The following is a 26,645-nucleotide window of genomic DNA, read 5'->3' on the forward strand; positions in this document are numbered from 1 at the left end:
TGAATATCAGTTTTCATACTATACTTTATATTACCGCTAATATGAAATTTGTACAATGAATGGTGAAAATTTACTCATACTTCCGTGTCATTAAATAAATACATTAGTTGTAATGACAAATATAAAACTAACGCAGATTAATCACCACATAATTCTCTCTAACTATTCTCGATTCTAAGATACTAAGCAACAAGTCCGATAGTCAACTAAAATTAATATCATTATCAAATGAAATCTTTCTGCCACAGTTCATGTAAAATAAATTTCAGATACTAAAACTTAAATATGTACATACGTTAATATGGCAGTTTAAAGCTATGGAACTATACACGCATTTCCAGTTTCGGTACGGAGTTATTATTGAAATTATGATTCTGTTTTAGAAACACGACCCATCAAATCACTTAATCCATCACATCTTTAATGAAAACTTCACGACCCGTTTACTCTAACAGCATCCGTATTTATGTTCGTGTATGTGACTATATTGTTACTATCCTCGACAACTGGAGTCTGTCTCAATAAGTTCAACAATGCACTATTTATCACCAAAGGTATGTTAGCTTTACCATTTTGCAAATTGGAATGAGTCCTTTGAATTTTTGGCAATGCGTTCTTCGTAACGTTATTATCGTTTGACTCGCCGGTTCCTCCGATAACGCCGTTCTTTAATGGAAGAACATTTTGTGAACTAATTAACGATGAACTAGGTCGAGTAGGTGGCGCTAAACTAATATTCGAGCTTAAAGAACTAGAACTTCTACCTTCTAAACTTAATTCCGATCCTCGTCGTTCGGTTACGTTCCTTTTATTTTTCCGCTGATCAGTCAATGATGTGAAGGAATCTCTTTTTAAAATCGCTTTAATAGTAGGATTAGTTAATTTCGAACTATCTAAAGTGTTACATTTTTCAGTCATGCTCGTGATCGATGCTCTTTTACGTTCTGGTAAATTCAAACTAGATATCGACGATCTCTTGTCACACTTTCTTTCTGGTTGTTCTTTCGCATCATTCGAAGCATCTTTATGTTCTTGTGGCGCATCAGAATGCAAATTGCTCTTTACATCTACGTTTGTACTAGATTTATTCATATTGGCTACATTTTGATCGGAGATATGAATCGACCGAGGCACTTCGTATCCGTTTGTTGAATTTTCCCTTGGCATGATATCTTCGTTATCCGCTAACAATTCTAAATATTTCGGTATTTCATTCGATTGTGATGTAAGTGTCGCATTATGGGAATTCTGAAGGAACGGTTGCATATCTCGGCTGCCTTCTGAGCTGCTGGATTTCCAAGAATTCCCTGTGAAAATCAACACAAAATCAACATTATATTACATTCAGCCTTATTCAATAGTTGTATTATGAGTTTGAATTTGTATAAGAAGAAAAGGAAGACTGGTCGAAAAAGCAACATATATAGATGATCTTTACAAAGAGAACCTACCTGAATTATTATGATTTTGGTTCTCGTCAGCAAAGTAAGCCATGTTAGAGACGCCTGCAAGCATGAGCCATGCAATGATAAATATGTATTCAAGCAAATTGTTAAATTTATATATTTAACACTTTTATGACATCGCATCTTGATGATTTGAATCGCAATTATCGAGTATGATCACTTTTCGAAACAAATACGCTTGTTGTTGTAACATGTGAAAATAAATTAATGTTAATCCTATTAGTTGTTGAAGCAGCTATTAGCTTACAAGTTTAGAAATTGAATTTTACGAGATGGCTATGAAAATTATGTAGATATATGATTGTATAAATAAGCAACAGAGAGGGTTTTAGTCATAAATGAACGAAAATTTGTATGCAAATTTTTTTACGTCATTCCCCAAGCTATGTACGTATATTTTAGAAATATTTCGTTTTACGTAGTAAATTCATTTTGTGAATTGAAATATTGGAGAATGAGATAAAAAATATTAGTATTGAACTATAACAATCATCCTAATAAGCTAATACGTGTTTGCTGACAATTAATAATCGATAATTGATATATTTGAAAAAAATGTATATTTACGTTCCATGCCAGAGATTTACATAATGCAAATGTTAATATCCGTATGATTGAAACATACCTCTTCTAGCTAAATAATGACCAGCATGAACCGGGTTCAGTTGTGCATCCTCTATGGTACTTCGAAGACTAACTATATTTTCAAGGCAAACTTTAAAGCTCGGTCTAGCATCGGCAACGCTCCAACAACGCAACATGAGCTGATGTAAAGCAGGTGGACAATTTAGAGATTTGGGCAACCTTCCACCTGCGCGTACATGGTGTAATACTTCGATATTTGTTCTGGCAGGATACGGTTGTTGTCCCAAGGACGTGATTTCCCACATTAATACACCAAATGCCCAGACATCACTCTGTGAAGTGAATACACCGTCCACTAACGATTCAGGTGCCATCCATCGAACAGGAAGTAATCCTTCTCCCTCCTGTAACAAAAAGTTGAATATTTGTTTCTACTTTATATCAAGATCGTAAATTGTTATTATATTAGAATTAGGAAGATATTTACTTTTCTATAATAATCGTTCTTATATATATCTCTGGCCAGTCCAAAGTCACCGATCTTAACGACACGGTTCTCTCGATCTCTGGCAGATACCAAACAATTTCTACACGCGAGATCTCTATGTACAAAATGGAGCTCCTCCAAATAACGGCATCCCCTTGCCACATCCTCGCACATAGCGAGCAAATCTTGCAGACGTAACGCGTGTGGATCCGATGGTTGCAAAGATCGACTCGCCCTTAAATAACTCAGTAAATCTCCAGCTTCCATCAGTTCCAACACCAATAACGGTGGGTCGGTATCTAAACAGACTCCCAAAAGTCTTAACACGTGTTTATGTCGAAAATGACTCATGAGTCTAGCTTCTTGAATGAACTCTGTCTTTTCCTGGGCCGAGGCACCCTTTCGCAACGTTTTGATCGCAACTGGCGTAACTCCTGGTCTTTCCAAATCCTTCGCATTCCCTTGAAATACCTGAAAAATTTGTATGCACGCGATAACGACATAATCTCGTAATTACAATGACAGTTTTTGAATATTTGTTATTTATATGTCGCTTACTTCACCAAAGGCTCCGCTACCCAAAAACTTCGCTAAGGTAATCTGTTCCCTTCTGATTTTAGGAAGCGTGGAATCGTCCGGATCGTTCTGCAAGGTAGACGCGTACAACGCGTTCGATTGAACGAAATTTCCGCGTGGTATCTCCCGAAGCGTCGCTAACTCGACGTCGCTCACTAACGGAGGTAAAACCGCCGTTTTATCGTCTTTGCATTGCCGGTACACTGCTGAATTACAAAACTTATTCTTTATACTCCTGTTAACTGCACTCGAAGTGTACTTATTCAAACAGGGATTACTTTAACCATTAAAAAAAATACACTTTATTTATAATCATCATACACTTACGGCAACGGAAATAACAGAAGCAAATGATAAAAGTGATAACAGTGACGAAAAGTCCCAACACTAAACCAATTTGTCGTTGATCTGCTAATATTCCACCGGTGGCTTCAGTTAAATCAATGATCGGGCTGGATCTGCTCCAACTACCGAAACCGTACGCGTTTCTAGCTTGAATACGAAACCGATACTTGTCGTCCATGTCTCCCGTGATTATCCAATAATTGTCCGTCCCATTGTAATACAACTTCCAGCTCGCGTTCCCGGCGGAGTCTATTTGCTCGTTAATTTCATTGATCTTCATCCCTTCGACACGGTACAACGTGATCTGCGAGCCATGAGCTTGCGCTGGTTCCCAATTCAATTGGTACACAGAGTTACGGAGTGTGGTTACCGTTGGCATACCTGGAGCACTCGGTACATCACCTGTTTCCCGAATAACACAAAACAATACGTGGATAATTCTAAGAAACAATTTTAATAATTCTATAAAGAACAGAAGGAATTCGTTACCTAACGTTTGAAACGTGAACCTCCCATCTGTTGGCCACACGAAATCTTTCTTGTAATTTGGATATCTCAGAAGCAGATGAAATTTGTACAAAGTTCGTGGTTGTAATTTTTTGATGAAATACGTCACTTTATCGTTTTCCATCGTAAAGTCATTCGCCTCTTGCCAATTTTCTACAGCAACATCTTTGTATTCCAACGTGTATTTGACCATCAAATCGACTGTTGGCACCCAGGATACGTTCAAGCTATTCACGCTAACCCCGGTTAACGTCAAATTATTAGGTTCTGGATACATCTTGACTACTTGACCGGGACTTTCGCTGTATACATCGTTAACGTGGGCAGGATAAGCGCGAACGAACACTAGATACTCCTGATCGGGTAGCCATGGTTCCAACATGGTGAAGAATCTTCCATCGGTTGTGCGTTCGGTGCCTTTTATAAATTGTTCTCCCTTTTGTCGTGCTCCGTTTATTAATCGAACCAATCTCCAATGTACCTCGTATCGTACAGCTGCGGCATTTAATATCTTCGGTGGCATCCAGTAGACGATAGCCAAAGTTGGTGTCAGAGCTTCCACGGTTACGTTCTCCGGAGCTGTAGGAGCGCCAGCTTCGGTTCGTAACACGACACCAGAATCAAACTCTAAACTCATCGACTCCGAATCAGCGTAATAATTACTCAAAGCCAGTTTCAGTCTATATTTCGTGAAAGGCTTCAAATCCTTTATTTCGTATTCCTTCTCGTAAGTCTGCAACTTTGTTCTGTCGCTGTCCTCGCACATGTTTGGATCATTTTCTAGACATTGAGACACGTATATCGTGTATAGCGTCGTAGGTAAGCTGTATCCTTCGCAGCCAAATCGAGGAATCGGCTCGGGAAGTCTCACAGTGATGCTACTTGCTGTTTTTCTCGCTTCTTCCACGTTGTAGGAGTCTTGACGAGGAATCAAACAGTCGGTGATCGGATAGGTTTGCAGAGACTTCCCAAGGGCTTTGATGCTTCGTACAGATGGTAAATAAAAGTGTTTGATCTCCTCGTCATCGGGATATTTTTTATTTACAAAATAAATTTGATCTTCCGGAATGTTGGACCAATAAATGTTCATCTTGTCGACGGTCAACGATCTTGCTGGTAATCCTTTGTTGAAACCTGCGCTTACTATCAGATTGCACTTACATCCGTCGATATCGGCGCTGTTTAGGTGACCTTCCAAAGAAATCCAGTACATGACTGGTTTTTGATAATCGGTGCTATCGATCGTCATCACAGGAATCACGGACGGCCTGTAAGGACAGGAACAATCGTCTATATGATCGAAGAACGGTTGAATATCACCGCCGCTTAAATTCGACCGCATTATTACTCCACCGTCTTTCTTAGTTTGTTCTATCCAATACAACGATCTGCAAGAAATTAAATCAGATTATAAAATAAATTTGAAATATATGTACGAAGAAGGATTGCGTAAAAATAGATAGGTACCCGGTAGATGGTAATATATCAAGATTCACGATACGTCTGCTCGTCGTAACGATGTTTTCGTATTTAAGAATTCCAGCTTGCCACATGGTCAAATCTAACTTCATGATACATCCACCGTTTTCTCGATAGCTGGATTCGGACCAGTAAAGATGTCTCGCCACCCAATCGACAGTTATACTAAATGCACTGTTGTTCAACGTCAATATTTTAGTAGCGTTTGCCCCATCCAAGTCCGACGTTACCAACTCCTGCATTTCGTTGATCCAGTAAATTTTGCTTTCCGCGGCCAGATACGTCACTTCAACCGCGATGTGCCGAGTAACGGTATAGTTCATTTCCTGATCCAAATCGGATATTCGAACCGCGTCCATCGTGGCGACCAGCAATTGCGGTATCGGATTTTCGTAAATCGTCGAAACGCTGATCACGTCGGTGTACGGTCCAGCGCCAATTTCCGTATGAGCTCGAACTTGGAAGTAATACGTCGTGTTTGGCAACAGGTCTTGAACGGTGTGCTCTAACAACGTGGATGGAATAAGCGATTGATCGCAGATTTGCATCTCGACGTTGTTCTCCTTAAACCAACACTGAACCGTGTATCCGGTGATCAGACCATTTGTGAACTCGGGTTGATCCCACCTGTAACGATTTTATTTTTTAAATAAACTCAATGATCGCATAGGGGTAAAAAGCTTTTATCGTTATAAAATAAAATATTCGACGCCGGTGACAACAACGATTCGGTCTCCGCTCGATAAGTAAAAGTGTAGTAAAAGATAGCAGCGAATTTCTTTCTTATGATATTCACCTGAATATCGCAAATATGTCGACATTTTCGCTCAGTGGTTCTTTACGAAACTCTATAAACGCTCTAGGATTCGTTGGCTGACTGGGGACGCTTTGTGGCGACCTCAGTATCTTCCTTGTATGGTGTGCCGTTTCCCAATACGTGAAGGCTTTCACAGTCACCTCCAGGACCGAATAAGGCAAAATCTGTTCGGAATTGTTATAAGGCATCGAGGTTTCCGTCGTTATCTCCGGATTCGAATTGGTATTGATATAATCCGCGAATTTCACTTCGTAGAAGACAGTTCCATAATTGATATTCTCCACCGGGTCCCAGGATATGTTAAAGTTCCTCCAGCTGCCTTCTACTCTAATACTGCTATAGTTTACGGCGTTTGGTAATACAGCTACGGTTTCTGATGTAAGATTCTTTGGATATTGATGAAGCGCTGGATCCATGACGGCCACCATGTGAAGGCCTGACAAGCTGATACCGTTTATTATGGCCGTGTTTTGGCCAGACAGATCGCCTATCACCGCGTTCCGGTCGTCTTGAAGCCACAGAAGATGCTCCGAGAAGTAGCATAAAGGGCCTTGCATGTTTGGATACTGCAGTGCTGAGACCTTCAAAACATATCGAGAAACGGAATTAATGATTCTATTGCTACTATCAACGACAACGATATGTTCTTTCTTTTTGCAAAATAAGAAAATTAAACGACGATAGAAACCTTCTCAGGCACGATTTTGTGACTCATCGAAATTCTTTCGGACGTTGGCGCTCGATAAACGATAGATCCACTTTCGTAGCTTCGGACAATCCAATAAACGTATCTGTTCTCTGTGTCCAGCGTTAACCCCATCACTTGTTTCCCGTTAAATATTTCATCCGAATGATAGTATCTTCTGTCTTGTCCGTTTAAACGAGCCACTTCAACGGCGTGGCCTGTTGACCAATACAGGTACGCTTCCAAAGAATCGATCATTAATTCTTTAACGATGGCCAGAATCGACATGGGCTCTTGATGAGATCCATTCAAATTTGCTCTTGTTATCTGTAGAGAAAATGCAGGGGAAAAGCATAGAATGAAATAAATGTTTAAGTAAATAGAATCGATCGAACGTATAAGAAACATTTATTTACAATTTGTTGCTTTGGATTAGCCCAGTACAATTTTTTCGATATCCAATCGACAGCGACGCTCCCGACAGAGTGGATATTCATCTTCGTTTTTTGATGGCTCGTAATATTGTACCGATACAACGCAGAATTGTTTCCTACGATGTACAGAATATCCTTGTACCAGCTGACATCAACGATGTGATAATCAACCTCTGTCTCCTTCAAGCCCGCTTTATAGATCAAAGTATCGATATTCTCTCCGGTTACGTCGCTTCTTAGGAGACCCTCGTTTGCGGACCACAAAATGGATGCGTGTGATCCGTCCCTAGAAGGTCGATCAAACGTCGTACAAATTAATTCTCAGAGATATTCCTCTTGAAACGATCGACGATTAGACTCGTAATTAGACTACGAATATTTATAAAGACTGTCGAATTTATTATTTTACGTATTCCGCATTTTTATACTTTTTGATTTTTCACAAATACGTAAATGGATTTTTGCACCTATCGAGATTTCCTGTAAGTACATCTAATCGTGATTTACCTCAAGGTTCGACCCCTGAACTCGGTTGACCAGGGACCTCTGCCAGCGCTCGTGTAAGCCGCCGCCTTAATCGAGTACTCTGATTTCTCTCGAAGATTGTGCACGGTATGAGACGATCCAGCGATATCCTTCTGATGTATCGTCTCTCCGGTAGATTCGTCTTTGATCTCCAATTCGTAAGACCAATTTTGCCAGGCTCCTTTGCCCTGGCCGCCCAATAAATGAGGCGCCTGCCAAGAAACTTTCGCCCTCTCCACACCAAGGACAGCTTGCACGCCCGTAGGAGGATTCACGGGGACAGGAACTGGTTGGCTCGCGTCCATAAGTACATTGACACTGACAAACGAACCGTTCGACCTGAAAAGAACGCTTTTATCGAAGCATCTGCGCATAGATCTCCAGCCTGGTTGAATAGGAAGCAACATTCTCACCTATCGGGGTAAGCATTGTGAAAATATCTGTTTTGTCCCGAGTGATATCCCTCTATCAATACCTCTTCCCCGTTCGTCCAATAAAACAAGCCGTTCGCCATGGCTAACGAGACCACGTTCTTGAATCTTGGTTGCTGCGTGTTGGCGCGAAGATTTATAACTTCACGACCATCCAGAGAGACAGATATTACAGTATTTTGGATGTGATGGGGAACGAGAAGACGGAAGTTGGTGTGATCGACGGTGAACGCTCCTAAATTAGCGTCTTCTAGAATTAAATATGGCTGAACCTGTAAAAATCCGTGCAAGGTTATCGAGGATGAATTTAAGTTTTTGGCGTAAGCTTTTGGTCCGTAAAATGTCCGAGTTCAAAACTGTTGAAACGCGATGCGATTATTCCGTGGTATATTTTCTGCTATTATATTTTACAGTTTGATGTAGACCAGCGATATCTTAGCCAGCCTTTCACGCGTCTTACATACGAAACGTACCTCGTGCTTCACTCCGTTGCTTATGTCAGCCAGATCCAATCGGTACAAACCGCCCCTAGTGACCCAGAATAAGTAACCATTGTACGGGTCTACCTCGATGTGCGTGGGTCGCGTCAAGAAGCCAGCCACGGCCACTGTCAAACCTCTTCCGTCCAGATTGCATCTAGCAATCTGCCAAACCGTTGTCGCGTGTTTCACCTCGCCCAGAATGTACAAGTGAAGGTTCAGCCAATCGACCGATAAACTCAGAGGTTTAAAGTTCGCCTGGCTCGGGCTGAGTATCACCGTTGGTTTCGTTCGTTTCGTGATGGACGTTCTGTACACGTATCCTAATGAATCGGAAATGAAGAGCCGAGCGGAAGCCACGTGAATCGCCACTCCTCGAATCGTGCTCGTATTTTCGTAAACCACGCTAGGATCGTCCAACATGTCCGCGTCTTGTTTCATAACCACGTGCTGACCTCCGAGAATTAAAATAGGTTGTTGCGTGTCTTTCACTGTAACGTCACGAATCTCGTTAATGTTCGCATCGTTTGAAAAACTTGCTGAAATTTTAATTTCCATCTGGTACTGATACGTACCAGCCGGTTCTGGAGTGGTCATGACGCAAGTTACCGCAGGTGGTCCCTCTCCAACCCCGTTCCTCATGGTCACGCTAATGGAATAATTCTTATTAGGCTCGAGATTTTGGAACATGTAGTGGTCCGTGTTTTCGGAGGCTGGTATATCCTGTAGGTTAATCGTAAAACGTATGTAACTGGACTGTTAGAGTATCTATCCCTTTCGAACCCTCGCTGGATAATCGTTATGCGAATAGGAAAGAAACGCCATGCCAGAAACGTATTTCGTGAGATCTGGTTCTTACAAGCTAAGAAGCTGATGTTAGCGGGATCAAAGACGAACGAACCGATAGGTCAAGCATGCGTCGCTTAAACTCGCGGACGTAAATTTTTGAAAGCTCGTTTATCTAATCAGCGTTAATCGTGCCAGCGTTTTTCTAACGATCTTAACGATCAAAGAAGCCGTGCATTTGTCCCGAGCATATTATTTGCTTCGCAATTTTTACCTGTCCATGTACGTATAAATATATGTATACTATTTGTGGGAAAAGGTAGGCAGTCTTGCAGAACCAGTTGCTATTTACTCGCACAGTGGTGTTTACTACTAAAGTTAGAGAGAATAGGAAAAGCGCAATCGGCTTTACATCGACGAACGTCGTGTCGACGAATGCCGGTAAATAGCGACGATAGCTTAGACAGAACAGTCGAGGGTTTGGAAACGTATTCGCGTAGAACGATACGTTTCGCGAAAATGAAGATAACTGTATCGAAGAAACTAATTGCAAGGAAAGAAACTAATTGTATGGAACGTTATTGAAGTTCTGGCGTGGCGTATACCTTAAGCTGGGAGTGATCAGCCCCTTGCAGACGCAGGACATAAGACAAAAGTGGCCCATTCGGGAAAGGGCCCGGTTCCCAAGACACAGAGGCGCGGCAGCTGTCTACCGCTACCGCTCTTACAATTACCGGTGCTGAGGTTGGTAAACCGGCAGCCAACGTTCGTATCACGACGCTCGGAGCGGAAACGATAGGCTCCGGATTGTGTTGAGACGATTTTAACAGTAACGCTACGCGAAACTGCAATTAAAATGGCCAAGTGATGATATAACATTTACGAAAGGAAACAACGACGACAACCCGCGACATTTAAATAAATATAATTAAATTTAAAAACGTACCCTATATTTCGTGTAAGGTTGCAGATTTTCGACTAAAATCTGATCGTCCTCTCCCCACGATTGATTTCTACAATATTGCCAGGTCTCAGCCAGTTCCTCGTACCTCCATTGCACTAAGTACGATATGCCTCCGCCGCGTCTTTCGATGTCTATTCCTTTCCATTCGAGTCGTAGGGAAGTTGCGGTTAGCGAGTCCGCTACCAAAGCTGGCGCCGATGGAATACCTATTTCCGCTGATAACGAACATCGATAGGTATCAATACGCGTTACGGAGTAGAAGATATATTTGGTTATGAGTAGACCGCCGATCTTGATACGTTTGTGGGAAATTTGAAAGTAAAAGATGTACAGGTTGCGCGCGATACGTAAAAATATAGAAAACATTACAAACACGGTACTCCGTGCAATACATAATAGTTAAAACGTTGTTCTAGCCGATTTCCATCTTCGTAATTGTATTCGTAGAAATATAATCTGCGCAATAAATATCCGCGGTCTAGTTACGAGAATCGCGTGAAAAATCGACAAAAGTCGATCGCGAAGGCAACGTTGCAAAGGGTCTCCTCCGCTCGCGAACGTCAATCATATAGCGGAACTGCCATAACCGCCATTATTTATCTGTCAGAACGTTTTCGTATACGGAGATCTGCGAATATTTTAATTCCGAAGCGCACCGTAGCTTACGCGATGAATCCGGAACGGCAACGAGCTTTCACAGAGTACAAAAAGATACTGGACGAACTGAAGACAGCTTTCTTGGAAAGATGGAAGATTAACAAAACCGACAATGTCAAACTAGAAGATTTCGATCAATTTCGGACCGTGGGTACCGGCGCTTTCGGCCGTGTCATACTCGTGAAATATAAACCAACGTCCACGTACTACGCCATGAAGATCTTAGAGAAAGCAAAAATCGTGAAGATGAAGCAAGTCGAGCATACGTACAACGAGAAAAGGATACTACAGTGCGTGAGGTTCCCCTTTGTCGTCTATATGGAGTACTGTTTCAAAGACAATTCCTACGTATACATGGTGTTACCGTTTATCAACGGTGGCGAAATGTTCACGCATTTAAGACGAATGGGGAAGTTCGACGAATCTCTGGCGCGATTCTACGCCGCGCAAGTTGCTCTCGCGCTGGAATATCTTCATCACTGCAGCCTCGTTTACAGAGACTTGAAGCCGGAGAACATTTTAATTCAAAACACCGGCTACATCCGAGTGACAGACTTTGGCTTCTGTAAGATGATCGACGGTAGAACGTGGACTTTGTGCGGTACGCCTGAATATCTCGCACCAGAAGTAATCTTATCGAAAGGATACGGTAAATCCGTGGATTGGTGGAGCTTCGGTGTTTTGATCTACGAAATGAACGCTGGATATCCGCCGTTTTATTCGCGAGACCCGATGAAAATATACGAGAAGATCGTCTCTGGTAAGTACAAGTTCGCTCATCATTTTGGCGGAGAGCTGAGGGATATATTGAAAAACATACTGCAAGTGGATCTGACTAGGAGATACGGAAATCTGAAAGGTGGATCTATGGATATAAAAGGACACAGGTGGTTTCAATCGACCGATTGGAATCAGATATATCATCAGAAGATACAGCCTAGTTTCATACCGGAATGCTCGGCGCCGGAAGACACCAGCAATTTCGATTTGTACGCGGAAGAGTCGCTGAAAATAGCCACGATGGATCGTTACGCCAAGGAATTCGCCAACTTTTAATCGAACCGATTACGGAATACCGTTGATTTAACAGCGAAGCGTATCTTTGGAGATACAGAGAACTGTACGCTACAGCGGAGGCTCGTTACGCGAAACAACTTGAAACAGCGTTCGTCGCGTCAACTTCGTCGTCAGCGAAGTGCATATTACCTTTTAGTTGTTGAAAGTAACGGTTCAGCGCGTCGTGACAACCCAGGACACAGTACAATTCTTTGGGTGGTAGCAATTCTTGCGTTCCATTCTACAAAACGATACAGCTGACGTTAGATTTGGTAAAATGTTACGCTCCGTGTAATGACAAACAAAAAAAAAAAAAAAAAAAAGGAAAAAGAAAAACGACATTTAACGTTAAAATTAGAAGTAATAATGTCTTAATATGTACTGACGCAGACGGCTTGACAGCTCGTGTCGAGTGCTCGTTGCCACGCTCCGCAGCCTTTTGTGCACTGAAACAGACGGAAAATATACGCGTGATACTACGTTACATGATGTTCGTTACGTGTCCGATTGTATACTATCCCGTTTCTAATTGTACAAAATATATTACGGTCGAACGAGTTTACAGGCTTACGGTACATGTTTACAAGTTCATGGTAAAGACACGAATTTATCAAGTATTCGTATATACAACAGTTTCGTCTTATTATCGGTAGTGGAGCGTGTGCAGCGTGTTTATGCAAATCGAAGTAGACAACACGCGCTCGTTTGTCCTTAATCGGTACCTCGATTCGATTCTTCGAACGGCGGAACGATCGAATCGAGACGATCAGTGGCGGTAAAGAAACGTGGCACGCTGCGTCATTTTGGCATTGAAGTAACTGGAGCTGTATTCGAAAGATGAACGTAAGTACGAGGCACGTGCCTCAAGTAACGCCCACGTTCATAAGACGGGCCCGGTCGGTTCGTGCCGAGCATGGATTTGCGAACCGAAGTTTAACGCATTAACTTTCTGCGCGAGAGGATGTGGGTATTTGTCGGCGACAAGCCAGTCGAAGTAAGAAGAAGTGGACAAGGAAGAGAACGTACGAGAACTACGAACACGCGCGCATGTGTTTGTTTACCATGGAGATCGTGATCGTTCGCAATTGTACGGAACTTGTTCGCTGAGGCGCCTGATACGGTCTAGTCTTTTTTTCTTTTACCGATAAACATGTCATAAGATCAGCAATGTTATCGTTCAGAAAATTGCGTTATTGCTTTGACTTGGTTATTAACCCGTCCTGTTACGATCTTACTCAATAATAAATCAAGTCGTCTCGTCGTTGAATTCCGATGGGATCGATGGTCATCCGAAAAAACGTTAAAAATTTTTTTAGCGTCCCAAGAGATATCAAAAATCTTTGATTGTCCGAAAGAGAGTTATTTTTGGTTGTCCGAGAAAGCGTCGAGTATCGTGAATCGTTGGTCGAACGAACGAACCGAGAACGAGAAATATCTTGAAATATTTCTTCGAGCACATCTTGAAATAATTCGTGCTTCGACGAAACGTAAATATACGAGATACAGCGCGCTCGATGACCTCAAGGACTCGAGGAAGAACAAGTTTGTAATAGTTACGTCTAGACTGGAAGCTTTCGTCGTCGTCGTCTGTAACTCGTTTTTCCTTCCTTCGAGTATCGTCCTCCGGTATGTCGGTTCTGTGTATACCAGCCGCGTTTCCTGTTCCAATTTCTAATTTCGCCAGATAACAGGCGATAATTGACGTTTAATCTCGTCCTCGATGAAAAACGAGAGGCTGGTTCGAATGATGGTTGTTACGGTAGTTGCAACGTTCGTGGACAGCTGCGCCTAGTAAAATCGTTATTTCAACATCGTATCCCGAGATACAAGAGAGCCATTTACCAATTGTCAGGCTGATCGACACTCGGCCGCGTTGGAGAGGCGCCGCACATAAATGATACCCCTCTCGACATTTTAGAATGATAAGCTCGCCATGGAAAGACTTAATTCGACGAAATTAGCGGTGCACCTGCGTTATCATAAGCTTCAAGCTTCGACGTAAATTCGTCTTGTATTACGTACTTGCTTTTTAGTAGAAAGAACGCTGTATTCTTTTTTTTTTTATTTATCACTCGTGCATCTTGGGAAATTCTAATTAAAAAATAGCATCGGATATTACTTTGACTCTTGCGTAGTTTGGTACTTTAACTTCTGTCAGCTTAATCTGCGAGAGTTTAAAAAGACCAGTAACAGTAAAAATTTAGAAAATTAAATCTCGTTCACGTGTCTGCTGAATAAATTATTCTATACGAATACGTATAGAATAAATACATATTAGAGGATATCACAAAGGTCAAATAGTTTAAAAATTCTAGAAGGAAAGGGACCTCCGACGCTAGATAGATAAGTTATTAATAAACATTTGGTGGCGGTTTCATGACTTTGACGAGTTGCAAGTAAGCGCGACACTCGTGCGATTTCTTACAACGATCGTCGCAAAGAACCCTGAATGCAGACGAGCGATACTTTGTCGCGCGATCCCGCTGCGATCACACGTCCGTCTTTGTTCTTCTTAACAGGAAAACAAAGAGAGTGGCGCGATCGCAGCGAGATCGCGCGATAAAACGTCCATCGTCCGCATTCAGGGTGAATCGATGTGTCAGATACGGAACGCATCGTTCGTTTCGAGGGAATTATTTGGAGAAACTTTCGAGTTAAAAATACGACTGTCGTTTTTATCAGTTTGAACCAAAGAGAAAGGAAAATAAGACGTAGAAAAAGAAGAAATAGAAGGCGCGCGCAAGATGCGTCGAACGAGCGTTTATCTTGGCAATGCACGATAGTCAAAGCGACCACTCTAACGACCTTAGACGACGATAATTTTTAACGTCTTAATTAATCATATTTCTCGTGACGTTCTATCACTTCCAGCCCATATCGGCTACGATCCCCCTTTTTCAATTAGTTCGCACGAAACATCAACGTTCCTTCGACTCGTTCCCCGATTCTATTCCACTCGTCCTCCGATTCTATTCGACTGGCCACGCTCAAATTCGACTCGCCGCGTTAAACGATCGTGATCTTCTCGGTTTCGTGGCTGTGCCGTAAATAGGGGTTGACAAAACTATCAGACAGTGGAAAACAACCGAAGCACAGCGGCTCGACGCTGCGCCCGCTAATTTCTCACTTCCTCATTAAAACCTCAACACACATTACGCCCCAGTCTGGCCCTCGCTCTACTCGGCTCCCCGTAGATCGTAGATCTTCATCCTACCACGAACGAGGATCTATCCGTTCTCTCCTCGTTTCGTTTGAGCCATCGTTCACTGATTGCGCTCTGTGCTCGCACGACAACAACAAGGCGTAAAAAAATGCGAAGCCTCCAATGGATGATATCTGATCGCACAAATTAGACTGTAGATTCGTTCGTTTTCCAGGTCTCAAAAACGGACGCAAGGAACCTTAGATGGTTTCAACTGTTTATTAGTAAATACGAGGAAAGACGTAGGAAGTTTGTGGGAAGCATGAAATACAATAACTTCTGGTAGCCAATGTCAAGTAGATGCAATTTGTCACGGAGACCTCGATGCTGGTGGTCTGCCACTTTACACAAACACACTCGAATGGGTAAAGTCAGAGTGCCAGATTCATTTTAAACGAGAAGCTTGACAAGCTTTTACGTGTATACTTTGCTCTCGTTTATGCACTCGAGACTTATGACCACGCACAGAATATTTTATACGCCGTTTGACATAATTGGAGGATAGTTTGCCGTTTCACCTTCACCTCTATATCCGTTACTCGTGTCTGTACGTTAATACGTTTTTTAATCATCTCAATGGCAACTTTTACTACACTGTCGCACGAGTAACAGGCTTACTTCTGTTTCATTGGTTGACGCGATAAAGCTACTCGTAATTACGTTTCCTTGATTGTCCTGACCAATGCATGGCATATATATTCTTCGCATTATGCACATATCCTCATAATATGTACATATGTACACGGTAGAACGTTTGGTACAAAAGAAATTCCAGAGGTATCGGTTCACCGCCATCGAACCATGAAATTACCGGAAGAAGCACCAAAGCCGAGCCAGGCTTACACGATTTTGTTCGATCGTAAAAATTCATATCCGTAATCCGTCACGTCCATTCCTTTCTGTGATATTACTAAAAAAAAAAAAAAAGAGAGAAAAATGGTGATCAGACGTCAGCAAAACGAGACAGAGTTTAGCGACGAGCGACGGGTAAAATAGCTGGATTAACCGAGAAAAGCAATTAGGGTTGCGTTTAGCAAAAAGTAGAGCATCTTCCTTTTGAATCGTGTCAGCCGCAAGCTAACCGTTATTCGTGCGCGTTACTGGAACGTACGAACCGTGAAACGAGGCGAGGAAGGAAATCGTTTCGAGCGCAATTCACGTACCGGCCCGTGGTATTCGAGGCTTTTCAACCAGCACGCAACCTCGTGTCACAAAGTTGTTTAAAAAATGCACGCGGTTGATCACCGTGTACCATAGACGGAACGTAAATACAAATCGTGTTCGTGACAGGAGCGCGCACTGGAAGAAGCGGTCGTAACTTAATGACAGCGTTCCTCTTTATCCTTTTTTCGGTGGCTCGCGATAATTAAGTGTATCGCTGAGCCTTTTGTCCTTTTCGTCGCATTAATTGCGGTTCTCGTTTCCTACCCTGGAGACACGCGTTGCTGGATATCCTTCCGGCCACCGCGGGGATCCTTTCTCCGTCTCGTCCCTTGTCCCTCGTTTTCCCTTTGTACTCTTTGGAACGTGCTAACGATCCTCTCTGAATTCCAAGTCTGGTTAATTCGTTCCTTTTTTCCAAGAACTTTCTTAGACTCTCGCTTAGTCCTCTGAACCTCGTACGCAAAGTACGATCCAACGTTAACGAGCATGATCGTAGCGGCGGTTTTTCGCGGCTTTCTCCGCTGGCGCTTCCGCAACTGGGTGAAACGGGAGACAGAGAGGCCCAGAGGAGCGGAAAGAGACAAGCAAGCAGAGAGAGCGAATCCGGAGTCACACGGCAATTTGGCGACATCCGCCATAGGCCGCACTTGTACGCGATCCAATTTAAAGTCACGAAGCCGTACGAGCCCGGCCATTCTTTCATTCGTACGCGTAATACGTGTACACGTTCATCCATTCATTGCTTTTGGCTACGCTGGTAACGTCCGAATAGCGGAGCAACAGCCTACAGAAGAGAGGAGAACGAGAAAGGGAGACGAAGGACCTGACTTTGTTTTTATTTGCCGTTTACCGTCTCTTTACTAGCCAGCCAGTGAACAGGCACCCCGGGGACGGCAGCGGAAGTACTTTCATTGTGCCAGGGGACCGGCGTCCCTTTATTTTCGTCTCCGATGTTCGCCTATGTTAATAAACGTTCGACGATGCTCCCCGACGAACTTTAAATTTGTGGCGCAACCGACGCGAGAATTATCATCGTTCGGACTTAAGGTTGCAAAACTATTTAAAAGGAATTAGAGTCGGGAGAAGAGTCACGGAAATACGAATTTCTTCTCACGAATCGTTCGAATTAGGACTGTTCTCCGATCGAACTACGAGCCTGAATACTGGACCGATTTATAAATCTGTTTGACGCAGGATGGAAATATATTCGTTCGCTTACCTGGTCGATCTTGCATCGTATGCCACATCCCACCTCCGAGCTCGAGTCGTCCGTTCGATTCTGAAACGAATAAAGGAAAGTTCAATCAACTGCTGCCGTTGCAAGTTGGTAACCTTAGTTGAAACATTTTACTCGCCGTTTTCTTTTTTTTCATTTCTCAACAGACGTACGTTAAAATATGTCTTTAATTCTGCGTGTTTTTTATTTTCTACGTGATATCGTATTATACGAGCTGTTACGAGTTAATGGCCAAATATTTTAAGTCACACGGGACACCCTAATTAAGGAGGACAATATTCTCATAATGACTCTTAACGTAATATGCAAAATATTTCGCAGTTGTCGACAGATCGCGATGATTTAAATTCATGGACAAGCAGGTGATACACGATATATTTGAATAAATACGATCGTCCAGTCGACCAGGTACGCATAGAAACTAGTTGATTCTCAAAAATTCCCATAGTGGCACGCTTGGCTTCACACCCTTGTTATCGGCGCTGGAATTGTTCGCCACCCTCGATCTAGTAGATTCGACGAGCACGTTACACCCTTCTTTCCTCGCTTTCTTTTTTTTACGATTTGCCTTCGTTTCCATTAAAAACCGGACGCGCACCTGTGTACCGGAAACGCGTAACGTACAGGTGCAAAAGGTGTAACAAGCGCGCTTATCCGAAACGGTAGCAGAGACCTGAGACTTGGCACGATCGTTCGGCGATTCATTCGCGACGGACTAGGTATAGCGGGGGTGTCAATTGAACCGGATGAAACAATTTACTATCTTTTAAAGCTGGCAAGCGATTCAATTTATTTTCTACGGCCCCTGCACGCTACGCGGCTCTACCGTTACCGCCGTTCGAATCGCAATTTTTTCGCCATACATCGGCGTGTGCATGAAATTTCCAATGAGAACAACACCTCGAACGATACCGTTCTTTGCGAGTAAACCAAACGAAAAATTTGCGATCGAACGTCCTTATTGCAGCGACCGGATTGGAAACTTAAATATACGTACACCTCGTATACAATTACGTTTTTCTGGTAAATATCTTCGCAACAGTAGACTGAAAATGTATATACGAAGAAGGTTTTTGAATCGGCGCTTACCGATTTACGTAAAGAAATATTAGCCGTGAACGGTTGTTCTCTGTTTTCCCATCGGAGCAACAAAAAGCGCGAAGAGTGACGAGTCGTTCGATAAGAAATGCCAGACTGATGCGATGGTGCAGTGTTTTCGCGACTATCGCCTCTCGGCGTGGATGTATCAATTTTACGATGAATTTTTTTCTTTCTCTCTCTTCTTTCCATTGTCGAGGAATCTCGTTGTTCGTTCCTTGCCTCGACACGATGCTCGTTTAACTTTGCACCCGATTAATCAACCCGCCTAGACTACAACACCGTATGAGAGTAAATACCCTTGAGACGTGTAACCATTCCTCCTCGCTAGAATATTCGCGCCAATTATTCCTTTCGGTGATCGAAATCCGTGCTTTCGATTTTTCCTCCAGAACTTTTCTCAAGTTTTCACAGATAATTTTCTTCTTCGATTATTCGAACAATCGTTAGCGATTATCGCGTCAGGAGATTCTAAACGATCACTCCTTTTTATTGCGACGCCTTTATCCCAACTTCCTGTTGCCACTAAAAGGTACAACGAGTCTTGTCATCCTCTGAACGGAAATCAGCCGGTAAAGAGCAATTTTATCTGATCTGAGGTAATCGTCTAATGTATACCTGCTCGTCCTTCCGCACGTCCTTCCGTTAAGCCAAGTCCAACATCTTCGTCACGCCTGAAAGCGTTCGCCAACTGTTGCATCCCGCCTCCAACGGTCTTCGACGTTGATGACTGGGTCTAATGACCGGCTACCGCGTGTCTTGTTTTCAGTTCGATGCACGCGAGACTCCCGCGGCAAGACGATTTTTATCAAATCTTCCTTTCAAGGTCCTCGTCGAACGTGATCGTCTTAACGCGAACTCCGTACTTGCGCGTCCACCTTGTATTAATCGTCTCTTACGTGCATTACGTAAACGTTACCACGTTCGATGTTCGTGACTTATTTTTCCTTTTCATAAGAGAGGCAAACCAGACACGATTCACGTAGACGGACTAAGTCAGACGTTGCTTCATGGAACGATATCTCGCGTATTTTCCAAATTATCGTAGAAACAACGTGTTCTAGGATTCCATAGACTCTCCTTTTGAAGTTATCACGAGTAAAATTTCAGGCCGTGTGAATCTTCTCTGATAACGCTATCGAAAATTTATTATTTGCAACAGCTGCAAGCAACGATCTTTCTACTCTTCGTCTGGTATCGAATAATAAAAAAAAAACATTTAATTCCACCTGACTAATTTCACTAATCTCTTAATTTGAAGATGAGACGCTGCAGCAAACTTTCAACGATAATCAGGTGGGATCTATGGCAAACTGATGAAAAATGCATCGCGATCTATCTTAGACATCTAGAAATAGTACAACTCACGGGGCTTTGACACGCTCAAAGCGTCCCAGGGTGTTTCGAGTCGAAGGCAAAGGGTATCAGGTTTTTTTTCGTGCGGTCACGAACAAGCTACGGTCGCACGGTGTTGAATATACACCGGACGGTGTCCACTCGGATGGAACATCTACCTTTGAAGTCTGAGGTTTGTCTTTGGCAAACACCTTAACGGTGTGCCTTTCTCTTTCTCTCTCTCTCTCTCTCTCCTTTCTACATCCCTTTCGGCGTCCGTTTGAAAAGCAACGCAATCGGCGTTTCCAACGTTTGACCGCGCAAACATTGCACTTCGTCCACGAACCACGTCAATTATTCTCGCGTTACTCGACGAATTAAAAAGATACGCATCACCTCGCGTGGTTCACTTTGTGCTCGTTAGCCATCGAAAGCAGGAAACGTTTTTCACCGCGGTTATTTACCATGGAAAACCGTTTCCACTTCATATTATCGAGCGTAGCGATTGATATTTCTTCAGATTCCTATGTCTTATCGGCAGATCGCGAATTCTCACGCATTTATAGGGAATTTTAATCTAAAGGCGCAAGGTTGCACACGTAATAATTAAAAATATATGAAATATCTCGTTGTAATATTAAATGGGTGCTTAAGTTTCATTTTCTTGCGTTTGTAAAAATATAAGTGCGCAGAAAAATACACAGTTTATTCGTAAGTCTGGCACGAAAAGTAGATTTTCTAACTCGCAACTGATAAGACAAGGTCTATGAAACTTTGGGAATTCTTATTTTTGTATCAACTCAAAAAAATCGCATTGTCCAGTGTCCTGTTATCCAGTGTACTTACGAACATCTTAATAATTGTAATACCGATGTACGTAAAATTCAGAATTTCTGAATATTTCTGTCCACGTGATGAAACGATCACCGTACCAGTTGCACGTTAAGCTACAAAAGAGTCGTCGCTACAAAAATTTGAACGTTGTGGTGACTCGTCAGAGACACGTCTAGGCGCTCGGACGCACGGTCGCCATTTAATTTCGTTAATTACTTTCGAGATCATGAGACAAATTAAAAACATTCGCCATCAGCTGCCACCCGTTATGATCTTCCAGCCAGTGTGCGCTCTCGACGTATACGTGTGTGTGGAACGTGCATGCCTTTTAATTGATATGACGTCATATAAAGACGCCGAAACTCCGTTTCTCAGGATTTGTTTGCGGCTCGAAGCCGAAGAGTTTAACAGGACCGTTCCTCGAGAAATTTTCGTTGCTCAAAAAAAGTAACAATATTCTACGAGTTAAAGTCCTTCGATTCGAAATTTTCAACGATTTCGACTGCCCTTATCGATCGTCAAAGAAAATCCCTGACACGAGGGTATCCCTGGTCGTTCGAAAACGATATTCCTCCGAATGCTCGCAATAGATGTGGGCCACTCGCCCGTATGCGTACGTGCTTAACGTCGCATTCAACTCTGAGATAGTCGTAAATCATCCCTCGATCTTGGCCATAGATTTCTTAATATAACTTCGCTTTAATAATTTAAGTTAAAACTTTTAACCGAGAGTATTGAAAGATCCTATGTACAAGCTTCGTAAATATATTTCGTACACGAAGTCTGGCGTTTCGAGCCAACGACGACACTGGCGTTCTGAATTATCAGGTTTTCCTTAAGTTCATCCATCGTCCGAACGTTTATCCGTAAAATTTTTTACCGCAATAAACTTTCGCCTACGATAAATCCTCGACCGATGCAGTCTCGACCTTAACGCATATTTCCTCGATAGATAAAGGTTGTTTTTCACGAAGAAAAGTCGTCGCATAACATTGATCATCGAACTTCGACTTCGTAACACTGTGTTTTTGCTATATCTTGTTATGTTTGCGTTTTGTTACAGTAACAACGACGTAAAAATAACAGAATTTATAAAAGCCACTAATAAACACGGTAAACATAGAAAACATAGCGAAACAATCTCGAACGAGCATAAAGCACGAGCCAGTGATCGGTAGAACGATTTGGAATTTCACACGATTATCGGTAGACTTGGAGGTGAACCCCTAGCAAGTTACGAGGCACGCGTTGTAGGTGAGAGGATGTGGCTGGCAGGAAGTTCATTGTGTACGGTTACACATATAATGTTGCACGTGGAACGATCCTGCGGATTCTACGTAGTTTCGTACCGACGACAGATCGGAATTCGTCAGATCGCGCGCTCGATTCGAATCCTTGCACGATCCTTGTACGAATCCGTGAAATTACGTCGTGGTTAAATCGCGTTCCGTGCAGTATGAGATCGCATGTAGGTTAACGCGTGGGCGGAGATCCATTACAAGCACCGTTTAAGTAATTATTTTTCAATTAAGGAGGAAAAATTGAAAAAGTAGCGTCCAGACGAAATTATGGAATTCCAGCTTCTATCGAGCAAACAGTTAGGCGTGTGAAGTAGCAATTGCGCCAATTTACCTGGCTCGTTGTGTCGTTTTATTATCGAGATACTTACACGAGGAGGTTGTTGTATACTTATGTATTATCGTATCTATACTAGGAAAGATGATATACTAAAGAAGATATACCAAAACCATCAAGTATAAATGTATTTGGATCAGAGCGCTGATGGACCACGACGAAATCACGACATGTCGCAGTTTAGAAAGCTAACCGTCGCTGTTATGCAACCAGTAAGGTCATTCTAAGCATCATCTCGAGATACGATAAGGCAGCCTCACTGCTACTCGTGTTTAGTAAATATCACGAGCGCCATTCGTACGCGATGCATCATAAACACAGATGTTAATCTACACGAATTTTTATTAAGATTCTCGTATTTTTTTCACCTAAAACTTCCACGTTCGATCGACGACTCTTATCCCTACCTTATCGTTACCCTTCGAGCGTTGCCCTTCGAACTTTGACTTGGTGAAGACGTGAAAAAAGGAGAAAAAAGAGAAAAAGAAAGAAGGAAAATCAAGAGCAGAACGAAGGGAAGATAAGGGATCGAGAAGTTGATTTCCCAGCCGTGATTTCTTTTATCTGGCGCCGGATAATTGAAATGCAACGTTTCGAGAAACCTTTCCACGTCTGACGAGAGAGATATCGACAAACGCAAGCGGGGTCGCATTCACAGACTCGACCGAACCGATCTCTTTTCACGGCAGGATGAAAGTCTGAGAATCCTATTAAGCCGAGGCGAAACGTTCCAAGTCTCGAAGCGGACGGTTCCCGTGGCCCGTGTGAACAAACTCGTCGTAAGAAGTTGGTAATCAGTGTCTTTGGCAATTGGCGTGAACGAAATTGCCAGCAATTATCAATTAAACTCTCCACGAAAGGATCGGTTTAATCATTTCTCCAGACCGCCTTTTGTTCCGTTTATCTCTCCTCATGCATCCTTTCAATCGCCTCAATGTCGCTCTTTGTACGAGCTACAGAGAAGAAAAAGCGGATAGAAAAAGCACGTTTCCGAGTTCTTTCTTTCGCACGAGCTCAAAGGATCGTCAAACTCGAGCAACCGTAAAGAATTTATACGCGTGTCTCGCAGGTTAACGAACATATCGATCGATGTTTTAACAAAGGTACTATGCTTAGCAGTAGAGGAAAAGAATAGAAAATATAGAAAATACGATTAGAAGCTTCTGTATCTGTTACAACTGGGCTTTCATCCTCGAGATCGTGCTTATGGACTGCGATGATGCGCCGTCGTGTAGTTAAGTTAATTAATGAATGGTACAGTCGGGATGGAGAGTGGACTTAAATTGATACGTCCTTCGTGCGGAGCCATTTTTGTGCTACGCTTGCCTCGCTCCGAGAACTCTTCTCGCGATTCCAACGAATCGACCAGTTTCCTTATCGTCTTTTTTTTTTTTTTTGTAATTTTACAGCTTTAGCTATTTCGTAAAAACGTAATATCTATCATTTTTTCCAGCAACGATTGCTATATACATACATATATATATATATGGATCAAGGAAATTTCGACGATGTAAAAAAAGGTATACATATATGTATGAAGGAATCGCGAGGTGATGACAAACGAACGATAGGCGAGTCACAAATTGAAACAACGAATGAAAATAATCGGTACCCTTACGGAAAAGGCTATCGAGTGGGCTGACGCAGCGATCACGAATAGATTTCTCGTTTCATTTCGCGGATACGAACTTTGCGACTGTATTGACCTCTTCGGCATGGAATCACGCGCCATGAAGAATTTCCCAGCGATTGTGATTGTTTATTGCTTAAACGGTCATGCACGCGTACAGTGCACGCGAACTATGAAAGTCTAGAATGGAAAAAAACGGTATTTGCATTTTACGGACGATTTAGAGATCGGATTACGTGTCGGAGCGCTTCTTAAAATTCCATTGGCTACGTCTGATCGACCGGCCACGCGACGATCTTCGTCGTTCTTATCTACTGCCACTTTCATAATAAGAATTTGCCATAATATTACGAGTAATCCCGAGAATGTGATAAAGAAGAGGGAGAAGAGATAATGCCATCTTTTTGATTTACTCGCTGTAAGTTTCGTTTTATCGGGCTTGCTGCTATATTATCCTCGGTGCACACAAGGTAAATAGTACGTAAAAGTATTATGTAAACGCCACGTAAACAACCTTACCACATAATTAGAATGCATTTTCAAGCCGTATATGTACATTTGTACCTCTTACTCTCAACCATCCAACGAAACATCCTTTCTAAACGGGCTGAAAGGTTACCAGGTTTGCGATGCAACGAGTCACGCGTTCGAAATAAACGGCGAACGATTCGTCGAGATTCGAAAGTACCAAAGTATGTGAATTTCCGCTCTTTTTATATCTTTCGAATTCGCCGACGAGTTGAGAAATACTCTCGATAAGATGTCACTACGATTTATGCGTATGAAATCGTCAGACCTTGAGAATTCAACTTTTATGTGTAACTGGAAAATTCTACGCATTGATATTCGTGAATAGTTTTATTCTGACCTGATTTAAATCGAGATCCGGGCATTTCGAGGCACATTCTTCTTGCAGGTTGGCTGGAGCAGCTGGATCTTCGAAGTCTTCTGGCAGAAGCGCCGAGACGCTTCCCGCCATCGCCAACACCTTCAGAAATGCACATAATCCCGTTGCTAACATAATATCAACAACCCCCCGGTGAAACGAACCCTCGATCACCCTCCACGGAATTTTCGTAGCAATTTCTTTAACCGTCGATCGTCATTGTTCTCTGGATCCGGACGACCTCCACGACCTTAGAAAAAGCTTCGAAACACGAATCAAGCCTCCTTCCTCCTCATTCTTCCACATCGATCCTCGAACTTGAGGAATCCCAACGTTCTTTCAACGATTACTGTTCTTCGAGCGAAATCTCAACTTTTCACACTAATAGTCGGACGACGTACAAATCGATCTCTTCCATGAAGTGTCACACACCAGCACTCTGATCTTGCAAATCTTCAAATTACCCTTCACTGTCCTTCTTATTATTGTTTGTATCGATAATTGACGAAAAACTTCCAAGGCCCCTAATATTGCACACAAATCGTAGTTCCAATACACCCTTTACTATGTCGATCGTATATTCACTATGTTTAAAGCTACCAATATACATTTGCGTGTTCGGTTTAACAATTGTCACTGAAAATATCCACCGATGCAAATGTCAACGACTAAAAATCCGAACGATTTCCATCGTTTTCTTTTCCCGCTGGTAAAAAATTGGATTATCGTCCAGGCACTTCTCGTGTACGAATTCAAAAACAAGAGGCTTCCCGGTGATAAAGTAGAATTCCACGCTGTTTCGAATCACCTGTGACGTTTTGAGTCACGAGGCCCTCACTGTAAGAGCCTGACGTGGTTGTTGTTAATGTCTGGCAAGCATAAGAGCAACTGACTCCGAATGGCCACTAGAGAGTCAACTATCCCCCACCATGGCCACCCTTATCTGTTGCACTCTGCTTGACCAATTCCGTACGGTGGTGGTAGGTATACTCCGAACCGTGTAGAGCGAAGCGTGTACACGTGAGGCCACTGTGGTATGCCTGTCGAGTGTCTGAAGACGAACAGAAGGGAGAAACGATCCGAACCTTCGTTCGAGCAGGTCCGACAGACCAATGGTCAATTGACAGATTGACCTGTTCTTACTATCCTCGTAAACTTTCATTCATATATTCGCACGTGCCGCTTTTTGCCGGCTGTCCACGTTGCCATTCAAGACAGGGAAAAGTGAGCACGACGATGAAAAAGTGGTATGACTTTCTTTGTTATCTTGCTAGCGATAGCGTACGTAATAGAACGATTCAAAATTTTTCGAAAGCAAATAAAAAGTTTGTTTAGTACGGTTTTA

General features: G+C 42.6%; 2 protein-coding genes across 3 annotated transcripts; one reads left to right on the top strand and one right to left on the bottom strand.

Moving 5' to 3' along the window:
* Positions 1-8: 8 nt before the first annotated feature.
* Positions 9-26,061, bottom strand: LOC117240272 (proto-oncogene tyrosine-protein kinase ROS). Of its 2 annotated transcripts, none has more exons than XM_033506271.1 (20): positions 25,283-26,061; positions 17,865-17,924; positions 12,666-12,725; positions 12,430-12,520; positions 10,549-10,781; positions 10,208-10,447; positions 9,392-9,539; positions 8,811-9,307; positions 8,320-8,609; positions 7,889-8,245; positions 7,364-7,667; positions 6,951-7,274; positions 6,242-6,843; positions 5,434-6,072; positions 3,949-5,354; positions 3,442-3,861; positions 3,097-3,317; positions 2,539-3,009; positions 2,092-2,455; positions 9-1,307 (listed from the first exon to the last, which is right to left on the bottom strand). In XM_033506271.1, the coding sequence occupies exons 1-20, from the start codon at positions 25,433-25,435 to the stop codon at positions 433-435; spliced, it is 7,755 nt and encodes a 2,584-aa protein (XP_033362162.1). In that variant the 5' UTR covers positions 25,436-26,061; the 3' UTR covers positions 9-432. The 2 variants fall into 2 exon arrangements, with proteins under 2 accessions (XP_033362162.1, XP_033362153.1); XM_033506262.1 differs by having other exon boundaries at positions 3,097-3,320; positions 25,283-25,435.
* LOC117240285 (cAMP-dependent protein kinase catalytic subunit 1-like) lies at positions 11,158-12,420 on the top strand. The gene has a single exon (XM_033506279.1). It carries the CDS (start codon positions 11,236-11,238, stop codon positions 12,277-12,279), a length of 1,044 nt encoding a protein of 347 aa, XP_033362170.1. The 5' UTR covers positions 11,158-11,235; the 3' UTR covers positions 12,280-12,420.
* Positions 26,062-26,645: the final 584 nt, after the last annotated feature.

This window comes from Bombus vosnesenskii, unplaced genomic scaffold (assembly GCF_011952255.1).
Source record: "Bombus vosnesenskii isolate JDL3184/JDL3185 unplaced genomic scaffold, Bvos_JDL3184-5_v1.1 scf7180000013264, whole genome shotgun sequence".
NCBI lineage: Eukaryota > Metazoa > Arthropoda > Insecta > Hymenoptera > Apidae > Bombus > Bombus vosnesenskii.

What these genes read in the sequence shown, in the direction of transcription:
- LOC117240285 (XM_033506279.1), top strand. Translation starts at nt 11,236, where the DNA reads ATGAATCCGGAACGGCAACGAGCTTTCACAGAGTACAAAAAGATACTG.
- LOC117240272 (XM_033506262.1), bottom strand. Translation starts at nt 25,435, where the DNA reads ATGTTAGCAACGGGATTATGTGCATTTCTGAAGGTGTTGGCGATGGCG. An exon ending in AGAACGATTATTATAGAAAA is followed by an intron (nt 2,456 to 2,538) that starts GTAAATATCTTC and finishes TTTTTGTTACAG; the next exon opens with GAGGGAGAAGGATTACTTCC. An exon ending in TCATTATTTAGCTAGAAGAG is followed by an intron (nt 1,308 to 2,091) that starts GTATGTTTCAAT and finishes TGATTTTCACAG; the next exon opens with GGAATTCTTGGAAATCCAGC.